The 12,527-nt window shown below is 27.0% G+C and overlaps 2 protein-coding genes across 6 annotated transcripts in view; one reads left to right on the top strand and one right to left on the bottom strand.

The window, feature by feature from the left end:
• LOC146872777 (NCK-interacting protein with SH3 domain) overlaps positions 1-12,527 on the top strand; it is a 102,847-nt gene that overhangs the window by 83,891 nt on the left and 6,429 nt on the right. The window lies entirely within an intron of this gene.
• LOC118440172 (uncharacterized) overlaps positions 1-12,527 on the bottom strand; it is an 82,554-nt gene that overhangs the window by 69,047 nt on the left and 980 nt on the right. Inside the window, exon 2 of one of the 4 annotated variants that reach the window (XM_085659445.1) lies at positions 12,119-12,195. The exons of the other annotated variants lie outside the window; for them this stretch is intronic. Coding sequence (XP_085515571.1) covers positions 12,119-12,157 — 39 coding nt within the window. The 5' untranslated portion in view covers positions 12,158-12,195. The remainder of the gene's footprint in view (positions 1-12,118; positions 12,196-12,527) is intronic. 4 annotated transcript variants of the gene reach the window in all.

Here is a 12,527-nt window from a genome sequence, read left to right on the forward strand (position 1 = left end):
TATGCCTTTCGACCTCCGATGCAATTTCAGATGCACTTTGATGTCTGAATTTATTTATTTATTTTTTTATTTTTTTATGCAATATTCCTTCTTTCCTTTTCTTTTCTTCTCTTTTTTTTTTTCTTTTTAATTTATTTACTATACTTCGAATTTTACCTACCGTTTTCTTTTTAATATTTCGAATATTTTTACATAGGGGACTCATTCTCCTTGAATAAATCGATGATAATTTTTCACACTTCTAACGTTTGTTTTCTAACACTTTTCTCCCATATTTCAAATTATTAACAATAACGTGCTATCACATTGACTATTCTCAAGGGAACTACTTGAAATATTTTAGTGTAGTGTTTGTTTTCATCCTAACCATCAAGTTTAATCATATCTCTTTATTTATCAATAATAATAATAATAAAAAAAATAAAAATAATAATAATAATAATAATAATAATAATACTGTAAATATAATAATACTTATGTCCTAATGAAATCTCATTATTCGACGAATACTTAATTTTCATAAGTTACAAAATATTATAATTAACTTATTAACTTTTGTTTATTTATATCATATACTATTAATGTTAATATGTAACGTGCAAGCATATATATATATATAAAATATTTTTTATTATATGAAAAGTATATGAAAAGTAAAAAATATTTTTCTATTCATATACTTATTGTACGAACAGTTTTGTTTCTTACTATAGTTATACATTTCTCTGATAATTATATATATATATATATACATTTTCTTTTTTTTTCTATGTATACTAAGATAATATGCAAATAATAAAGACACCCTATAGTATTCATCGTCAACCGTTAAGAGTTACGAGTTATCTCTCTGCTATGGTTCTAGGCACACGGTAACAAGCGAATTCAACGAGCTTATATCCAGCAATTTATATTCCCAGCCATCGTTTTCGCAGTTGGATACACTAAGATTTTTCAGACCGAACGAACTTAATTTCACAGCTGTCTCAGTTGGAAACACGGCGTCGGTGTTGGTAGTTTTTAAATTAATTCGTTTCTGCCATAATACTTTTCGTCTTTTCAACAACTTTTATATCCCCTTTTCTTTCTTCCATTTTCCTTTTTTATATTCTTATCACAATCATTCTTGTTCGAACTTTCTATTATCTATTTATAGAAACTTTTATACGAGATTTATCAACATTGACAACAATAAATAACATAATTTTATCAATAATTCGTTTTATATATTTGCCGAAAGAATGTTTTTTTTTTTTGTTTTTTTTTTTTCATATCTTCTCCCCTTACTATCGTCATTCGCGTTTAAACGTTTATCGTATGATAGTTATCAATGCCGACACAATAAATTTTTTATCTGTTTATCGAAAGAATCTTTAATTTGGTTTTGTTTTATTTAAAAGACAAAAGAAGAGATCAGGGGATTTTTAATACAAAAATAAAACGCGACGCTGACACGAACATTTTTTTTTCCCTTTTTCTTTTTTTATTTTCTTTTTATTTATTTTTTTTATTCATTTATTTTCTCTCTCTCTCTCTCTCTCTCTCTCTTTCTCTCTCCTTTTCTCTTCCCTTTTCATCGCCCACACGATTGTGACAAAAGCAAAGATTCGTCCCCTTCGATTTTCTTTCTTCTCTTTTCTCTCTCTCTCTTTTTTTCTTTTTTTTTTTTTTTTCCTTTTCAAGTCCCCGTGTATCCCTATTGGTGTCATACCAGGAGGGTGATGGATACACGGGGAGAGAAGAGCGTAGGAAAGTAAAGTGAGAAAAGAGAACAGCGGAGAGACAAAGCAAGAGAGCGTGGGGAGATAATTGAAAGAGCAAGGTCATCAGACTTGGAGCGCACCACTGATAATTAGGTCAATATGCATCGACGAAACCTTTAATCGTGCGAATTATAAAGAAAAAGTATAAAGTTTTAGTGTTAAACTTTAATCATTCGAGCACAATTTACGTTAATACATATATAAAAGGAAGAAAGAAAAAAAAAAAAATAATAATTTTGAAAATTTTTTATAGAATCGTTAAAGAACAATTTACCAATAACAATTATTTATCATCGATTCTAATTAAATGTTATTAAACCTAATCAATTAAATTTAACTACGTTTATCATTGTCTTCGATAAACAAGTGGACCACAACAAATTTCAATATGATATCTGCCATTGTGGATGAAATGTGTGATGTTACTGTTGCAATGTCCATTGCAGAATTCACGAGAGTACATTAAATTACGAGAAATTCAATGAAGATCATCTATGAAATATGATATTACACGTATACGTGTGATTCCACGCGCCCACGCACACACACACACACACACACAGATATATTACCGTTTGACAATTTTATTCGAAAAAATTCTAATGGCTGATTGTGAGATAAAATTTTTCTTTTTTTATATAACTGTTTTTAAAGAAATTCGACATATTTTTAAAATCGTAAAAAAGAAAACTTTCATATGCATTCACACATATATATATATATATATGCATATATGTATGTATGTATGTATGTATGTATGTATGTATGTATGTATGTATGTATGTATGTATGTATAAGAGAGCATATTGAAAGAAAAGTCGAATTTTTTCCACAATTTTTTCTCAGATCTTTTATTCTTTGATTTCGTATAAAATCTCAAATTTCAACCATGCGTAAATAGCTGGTAAATACATATAATATGTATGTACACGTGATACGCATGTACATACGTATATAAAATATTTATACGATAATATGTAACAGTTTGTTGAAAATCACTGATCTGCAATGAAGCAGATAACGTTTGCAGTTCGCTATATCTGCGTATCCTTACCTAGAAGAAATTCTATTATAGAAAAGAATGGATGAAATTTATCGTTGAAAGAAAATCCATTAAATTTTTCTTCAAACGATTGGATAATGATTACATAATTTTATATTAGAAACGAAAAAATATATATATATATATATATATATACATGTTCGGTATGAACAAAACAAAATTTGTAGGAATTCGAATAAACAAATGTTTCATTATGCATATATAGAATTATATATGAGAGTTCAACTTCATAGAATGAAAAAATTAAATATTATTATCGATATTCTATGATAAATATTTTCATATCGATAATGTATAATCGTTAATTCATTAATTTTTTAATCAACAATTATAACGATAATCGTATAATCAATAATTTATATATTACGATAAATTTTCTATAATATTGATTTAATTTTAAATACACACGTAGAAAATTAGAATTATATTTGTAATAATTAAGTTTACTTTCATTGTACGCTATCATCGATGCATTTCGCATTGAGAAAATGCATTTAAGTTATGCCTATAATAGTACCTATATTACTAGATGGCTTTTATCGATAATTTCAAAGTATAGGTATGCCTGTTCGTTTATAATCGCATCGATTAAATGATAAAAAAGGATCCCTTTTTATTATTCTCTTTCTTTTCTTTTCTTTTTTTTATTTTCTTTTTATTTAAAAATTTCTCTTACATTTTATCAAATGTTTTAATACGGCAAGTTGGGGCTTACTTAACGAAAATTCTAATAATTCATTTTCAAAGAAATTAATAACCCGTAACATGAGTTTAAGCGGTTAACTAATGGAATTCTTCATTCGAAGGTAACATTAACTTCAAGGAGAACATAGCAATTATCCTTCCTCAACCAGAAATCAATTTTCTTTCATCTCACAAATTCAATTATATTTTTCCTCGAAAAAGTCTTTAACTTGTTTACTTATCAAGAATTTTATTATTTAATAGGGCCGCAAAGTTACATTATATCTCTGCAATAATATATTATATTATGAATGTCAACGTTATTATTAATATATATTAATTATAATAAGTTTCATAATAACGAGGATATATCGTATATTATAAATTCAAGATAATGATCAACGATGATATGTCTTGACGTTTTCTTGGCATACGAGGAAATAAAGATTTGGCTTGAAAATGGAATATATAAAAAGAGAGATTATCCGATAAGGGAATCGATAAAATAAATATAGAATTGGTACGATAGTAAATGATTTAAAATTTGATGTTTCTAAGAATATAGAAAAAAAAGTCGAAAGGACAAAAGAAAAAAAGAAAAGAAGGAAAAAAAAGAAAAAAAAAAGAAAGAAACGAAGAAGAAGAAGAAGAAGAAGAAGAAGAAGAAGAGGAAAAAGAAGAAGAAGGAAAAAAAAATGAAGAAGAAGGGAAGAGGGTGGAAAACTAAGATTAGAAGTGCCGAGGAAGGAGCTCCGTGTCACGAAATCGACAGCAACGATAAGAAAGAAATAAAGAGGGAAAGAGTAAGAGATAGTGCGCTATAGTCAGGAGAGAAATACGATTGGTGGGGATATTGATCTTCTCTGGGAGTTGCCGTGTGCAGCGTCGCGGTGATCCGCTCCAACGACTTCGCGATTCTTCTTTCGAGACGGCTACGCTACTACGCCCATTGTTTTCCCTTTTACATTTTTTTTCTCCCCTCCATCTCTATCTCCATCTCCATCTTTATCTCTGTCGCTATCGCTATTTCACTTTCTCTTTCTCTCTTTTTCTCTTTGCCTCTCTCTCTCTCTCTCTTTTTCTCTTTGCCTCTCTCTCTCTCTCTCTTTCTCTCTCTCTTTCTCTCATAACTCATCTTCAAAAAGAGAGAGAGAGAGAGAGAGAGAGACAATTAGCCGTATTATAATTAACATATAAAAGTCAAACAATTAAAAGTAATGCTTTATTACTGAATACCTTTTTTGCTGACAAATATCAAGTTCTTAATTGCTGAATAAGTTTTTTTTTTTTTTTTTTTTTTTTTTTTTTTAATTAATTGTCATACTTCATAATTAAACTCGACGTTTCGTCTCGTTATTACGAGTACTTTTTAACCCTTACGAAAATATCTTTTTTTCTTTTTTTCTTCTCTTTTCTTTTCTTTCCTTTATTTTTCTTTTTCTTGTTCAGTCAAACATCGACGTCATTTCTTTTTCTTTTTTTTTTTTTTTTCGTACGAATTAAACGTCTTGCCTTCAATCAACACTTCAGACATGACGACTTGAATTCGTTTCCCTTTCATTCGTAAAAAAAACAAATTTTTGATACTTTCTTTTTTCTTTTTTTTTTTTTTTTTTTTTTTTGTAAACAAGTTCAAAACCTTCCCTTTAATTGTTAAATAAGTAAAGTCTGTATTTACGTCAATTAATTTTTACGCGTTTTATACTTCGTTTAATCTGCCATTTTAATTCATCGAAAGCGATTATTTTTCTTTTTTTTATTTTTTTTTTTTTTTTTTTTTTTTAATTTCTTTTCTTTTCAAAACATTTCGGCTACACATCGGCAGTTCTTCGAATTTTCACTTTTTGTTTTTTCTTCCTCAATGTTTTGTTTTGTTTTTGGGTTGTTTCTCTCTCTCTCTCTCTCTCTCTCTCTCTTCCTCTCTCTCTTTATCTCTCTCCCTCTATCTCTTTCCTCGAAATAACGACGGCTTGAGCTATTTAACGAACGCTTAGAAAGTAAAGAGAGAACGAGTTCGTCACTAGAGACCAATAATCTAGCCAGTCAATATTTCCTCTACGTGAGAATGGCACATCCCCCAAGATGTATAATTCCCTGGCGCGTTTCTAGGCTCGTTTCATGACTAATACATGCTATTCAACATATGTGGACATTCGTGACAATGATCGAACCGATACGAAAGGAAACGTGTTCAGATCATCTATGTGTAAGAGTCACGTGTATGAATGCGTATGCATATATATGTGTGCCTATATCCATGTAAGACTACGAACACTATTACTACTATTACTACTACTATTACTATTACTACTACTACTATTATTACTACTACCAATAATGTACTAGTGACTATACCACCACTCATCGAGTTGGAACGAAACTTTCCAGGACTATGTAAGAACACCCTAGATATATCGATATACGCGATGGAAAGAAATTTTCCAGAACCAAACGTTCTACCTCATATGCACGCATCGAATCTATCCATTGGAATTGCTTTGACCTTAATTTTCATTTTTTTTTTCGATCGAAATATCAAAGGGGCATTAAATGTTTTCAAACATGATATACACTTTTGCCCTATAAAAAAATTCTACGATATATTGCGCTTGTTGAATGTTTTCATCTAAAAAAAAAAAAAAAGAAAAAAAAAAAAGAAAACACAAAAAAAAAGGAAACCGAAATATTTCGAAAGTAAATGGCGTTAAATCAATGAAATTATTTATTGCATACTACGATATGATTAATTAATAAATACGATTATCGAAAATATCGAATGAATACTTTTTTTAAAGATCTTCTTGTTCTAAATATTCAAACGAATTAACAAAGATTTCTTAGTAAAAAAAAAAAAAAAAAATTCTACTATAAAAAGTAAGTGCGATTATTAAATTATTACACAAAAAAAATCTTGAGAAACATTATGTTAAACTTTGCGGGGTTTATATAAAAGTATTTTTTTTTTTTATTAATTTCAATTAAAAGACCTAAAAGTATACGTATATTCCATTGTTATCAATAAGAATAAAATTTGATCGTAAAAGGTTATATATGTGATAAATAAATTGATCAAAATCTTTTACATTTAATAATAAAATTATGAATTTATTTATTTATATAAAATTTCTTATATATATATATATATATAATTAATATGTTAATAAACAATTAGGATATTATCCTGCTCCAATTTACATGGTCCATCCTTATATATTCATGCTGTTGCAACCATATTGAATATTATACGTTACACCGTTAGGTCTTTATAATAAATTCAGTTTCTGGAACAGTGCCCTTTTCTCACCACCGAAACTGACGCACAAGTTTCGGAGAAAATAGAAAGTTTCCGTCATACCTCTCTGCGCTTTGCTTTTCAATAGAAATATCCCTATACAAATCAGTAGGATGTCATTGTTAAAACCGATTTTAAGCTTTATTGCGAGATTTATGAGTAAAATCATGTATCGTTTGGCCGTTTAAAAAGCAACAGATTTTTATCATTGACCTTGAATTCGATTCGATCCAATTCAATTCTATCCGATTTGATATGATTTGATTCGATTTGATTTTAGTAGAAAAGTTTCTCATAAATTCGTTTCAAACTATAATCATACGTTCAATATTGTCCAATATAAAGCTTGATCTCTCTCTCTCTCTCTCTTTTTTTGAATTTTTTTTTTTTTTCAGTTTATAATGATCCTCCAAGCGCACTGGATCATATGAGATACAAAACTTAAGAATACATAAAGCTCTGAAATTGGATTCTTCACGTTAGTAAAGAAAACTGTTATTAACAAAAGAATAATAATGAATGAGAAAAATCATACGTTAAAGAGAGATTTTACATTGTTTAGATCGTATGAGAGACGAGATAGATAGATAGTTAGATAGATAGATAAATAGATAGATAGATAGATAGATGTTTTAAATGTCGAAATTAATTTTCTTTTCGAGATAGTACAAAAAATTGCGAGAATGTTATTAACTTTTTAATGAACATTGTAATAATAGCTATGCAATACTACTCTCTCTCCTTCTCTCTCTCTCTGTTTTCTCTTTCTTTCTCTATCTCTCTCTCTCTCTCTCTCTCTTTCTCTTATTCGAACGCAAACGAATGAAGCATCGGTTAGTATCTCGCGATGCACTATACATACGCTGGGAATAGGATCTTCTCTCTGCATAGATTCTGACAGAATGTTTGGCATAGCAACCTAATCCATATACTCTCTTCGTCCCTCCCTCCCTCCCTCCCTCTCTCTCTCTCTCTCTCTCATATACGAATTATGTCACTTCCAGTTAAAGCTCCGCAGAGATTCTCTCTTCCGATAATCTATTTCGTATATATATATATATACATATATATATATATATATATGTATGTATATATATGTATGTATGTGTATACGTATATATGATTAAGAGGACGAAATTATAGGAGTATGTTGGAGTATATCGGATTTATACGAATAATTTGACAATAATCTTACCGAATTAAATGAAAATATTATATCGTTTGATATATACTACATGTAAGGTAAATTGAAAAAAGATGAAAAACATTTCATTTAGGTATCTTTTCATTGATGTATATTATATTATATAATATACTATACATTGATGTATAGTATATTATATTTATTGAAAAAAGATGAAAAACATTTCATTTAGGTATCTTTTCATTGATGTATATTATATTAATGTAATATTCTCAAAGTTACGTTGAATTTTTTTTTCTTCTTCTTCTTTTTCTTCTTCTTAGGATTTTACTCGTAGAAATTTTTGTATACTTCATTTATCTTTCACATATATTATATATATATATATATATATTTTCTTTTTTTTGTTTTTCATCATATTTTTACGTTAATCAATCGTACGTAAGACTAATGGAATATATTTCACATGCTTATATTTTTATATAGTTGGATAGGTTGCTATAAATACGTCGGCCATGAAAAATCTAATGCAATCGATAAATCGTCCGAGCTTGGTCAGCTATTTTTTTATTTTTTTATTTTTTTATTTTTCTTCTTCTTCTTCTTCTTGTTCCTATCTTTGCGTACAACGAAAAATTTTTTTCTTTTTTTCGAAATGCAATTGTAATTATTTTTTTTTTTTCTTTTTTTTTTTATTTATATACGAAACAATAGAATTGTATTTAAGAGGAACGGTGATCGAAATACGAAAGAGAATAATGTTAATAGATTCTATCGATCAATGTTATTAAAAATCAGATTGTCAATATTGATAAATGACTGTTAAATAATCGACGAAAAATTGGACTAAACGTTAGATGATAAATAAAAGAGAAAACGGCATATTATCAACGGACACTCTGGCTTTACGATAGTCGATTAGAAAAGCTTGGTATTCGATATTCATGGAGTGACACTTTTCGATGATAAACGACTACTAAAATGGATCACACCAAAATGATCCCTTTAATAACGACGACCTTTTAGAATTGTGTATTTAATCCTATTCTCCTTCCCTTTCATTTATTTTTACATACCTATAAATGGGGAAAAATTTTTCATGGAAATTTATATAATTAATATCAGTTATATATTCCGTATTATATATCGACGAACGTGATATAATGTAAAAAAAAAAAAAAAAAAAAAAAGAAAAATTGTGATTTGAACGAAATATCATACTTATATTTTTTTTTAATTATCATTTCTTGATTAGAAATTAGTAAAGTAATAAATGTCGATGTTTTTATTATTTAAATGTATTTCACTTTATATATTACGTACATATATACATACATTGTATAGATATATATGCAATGTAAGATTTTTTTTTAATTATAATTTTGTTTTCTCTTTTTTTTTTTTTTTTTTTTTTTTTTTTTTTTTTTTTATAAAATATAAGCAAATCAAAAAATTTAAGTGTTACTGCCATTTAAATATTCCATCTTGTATGTATATATATGTATGTATATTTATGGAATAGAATATTGTTTTAATTATAATTTTTTATAAGATATAAGCAAATAAAAAATTTTAAATATTCTTCTTATTCGAATATATACTTTGTATATCTAGTGTATATATAATGTATATGAGATAAAAAAAATTTTTAAATGCCAAAATTTTCTAATAAGAAATAAACGAATTATAAAATTTAATTATAGTTCAGATTTAAATCTGTAATATCTTGTGTGTAACGAGAAAATTATAGAATTTAATAGCAATAAAAATCTGACAGATTAATTTGACACCCGATATATTTGATCGTTGACTAATAAATTCTCATTAAAGAATACTATAAATCAGAATTTAGAATGCTATGACAAAGGACGAAAGGAAATGAAAATAAAGGATAAAGCTCTGTTTCTTTGTGAGAATGAATGTTTTAATGAAGGCGTTATATACGTCGTTTTCAACGTGATAATATAGACGCCTAATTAAAGTAGTATCGATCATGTCACTCGAAACACAGTAACTTGTACCATAGAAGCACTTCATTTCGGAGTGTTCGAAGCAATCAGAAATAATTGGTGGTCACTAAACGGATCATTTAATGACCTTTAGTTCCATGTGTTCATCTTCGAACTTTTTCTTTACGATGTTTCAAAAACTTTCTAACAATGTTTTATTATTTAACCGATAACTATTGAAAAGTATCAAATATGTCATTAAATCGAAATAAATCGATTTTGATAAAGGGGATAAAATTGATTGGTTATTCGAAAGGAAATGAAAAGAAAAAAAAAAAAAAAAAAAAAAAGAAAGAAATTCGAGGATAAGATAATTGAAACGTTTCAAATAAACTTGTTCTTTTTTCTTTTTTTTTTTTTGTTTTTGTTTTCAAATACTATTATTAGAAAAAATGTTATATTAGATCAATATTATATTAGGTAATATTAAATTTCGAACGAATATATTTTCGGTAATTTATAGAATAACATAAATCGATTGCTATCGAGGGGAATTCATTTCGAGATAAAAAAAAAATATATATATATATATAAAAAATTGTTCATCTTTAAATAATTATTATCTTAAAATAATAATTACAAAATTTCAAGAAGAAGCTTATCTGATAAAAATATTATTACGAGAATGTTATCAATGGAACGAAAGATCGTAACGTCCAAAGGATATTTCGTAAAATCGATCCTCCTATAATTTCCTATAACCGATTGTGTTTATTTAACAGTGTTTGACGTGTTTGAACGAACGATAAATGACAGAACCATTATTCGATACCTTTGAAACGTTTAAATAATCATAAATACGCCTTCGAGAAAGATATGTAAGCAAGATTTTGTAGAATTTACATAAACGTCATGGTTGGAGTTGAAAAAGTACCTATGTCTTGTCTTTGAGGTCAAAAATACAAATTTCGAATATGACGATGTCAAAGTTTTACCGTGTGTAATGGATCGTTTCGCAAAACTTTCTTGTTCGATAGTAAAAAGAAAAAGGAAGAAAAGTTCAGATAAAAGAGTTCTTTAAAAATTTTCAACGAACTTTACGAAATAAGCATATTCGCCTGTTTTTCTCCATTTCTTTAAATTTCGAGAGGTTCCAATGGTTTGGCGCATTAAATATTATATATTAAATATATATATATATATATATATATATATATATATATATATGACGTTCGAAACTCATGTTGATCGATAAATCTAACTTACGCGAATCCATTAATATAATTTAATTAAATGAAATTATTGGCGCCATTACCTTAAAACATTTTCAGAGTAAACGTTGATCGAGCAATAGTAAGTGTTATAATAAATGTAATGTTAGATAAAAATAATATTTATAAAATTTTCTTAGATATAATCTATTGTAAATATTCTTTTTAAAAAAGTTACATACATTAAAGTGTATATATATATATATATATATATATATATATATATATATATATATATACTATACTGTGAGTAATTTATTATCAAATATTTATTCGTCAGGAAAGATCAAAAGAGGAGAATATTTCAATTGAAAAGAAACGTTTAAACGATAACGAGCCATCTCTATCTATCCATCGAGATTTCTTATTCGGATGAAACAGAGAAGAGGAAGAAAACAAAAAACAAGAAAAAAAAAAACAGAAAGAAATAAAACAAATAAAAAATGAACGAAACGTCGACGATGAATTATACATTCTAATACGAATATAACAAAAAAAAAAAAAAAGAAAAAAAAAAGAAGAAAGAAAGAAAGAAACAATTAGAGGAAAAAACTACAAGTAAGGAAAAAAATATATCGTACCATAGATCTGGATTTGACAGCTACATCTCATCGAGCATTTGATTAATAAAAGGGATTAATTATAAAAATTCGTGCTATATTAAAATCGATACTTATTGATAACGATAAGAGATAATACCAATTATAAAATAGGAATATATAATTAAATAACGATGAGAATACGAACAAAGGGAATGAATGCAAAAACAGGAATAATAATAATAATAATAATAATAATAATAATAATAATAATAATAATCTTAATAATAAAAAAAAAAAAAAAAAAAAAAGAGAAAACGAAGAAAAGTATTTGCAACCATATATACTGACACAGAACGTTAAATATCGAAGAGAAAATTCGACACTTTTGGAATTGGACATTTGACACTTACGGGGAGCGATATACGAACCACTGGCTGTCTTTGTGACATTTTCTAAGATTGCGTACTCCTAATTGGTACATTCAGAGCTGCATCCATAGAAAAGAGAGAGAGAAAAAAAAGAAGATCAATTATGATATAATGATCATGATATTCGTTACTTTTTCGACGTACTCTTTTTGAGTATAATGATCGAGAGAATCGTTGAATGATGTGACGTATGAAGTTTTATCTCAGGCCAGTTTTATTATGGCTCTGAATCGTTGCACGTTAACGTTAAAAATAATGAATATAAAATAATAAGAGGAAAAGAAGAAAAAAAAGAATAATAATAATAATAATAATAATAATAATAATAATAATAATAATAATAATAATAGAAAAATAAATAAATAAATAAATAAATAAATAAAGAAAAGAA

Source organism: Vespa mandarinia, chromosome 9 (assembly GCF_050613455.1).
Source record: "Vespa mandarinia isolate Hongniang chromosome 9, ASM5061345v1, whole genome shotgun sequence".
Classification (NCBI taxonomy): domain Eukaryota; kingdom Metazoa; phylum Arthropoda; class Insecta; order Hymenoptera; family Vespidae; genus Vespa; species Vespa mandarinia.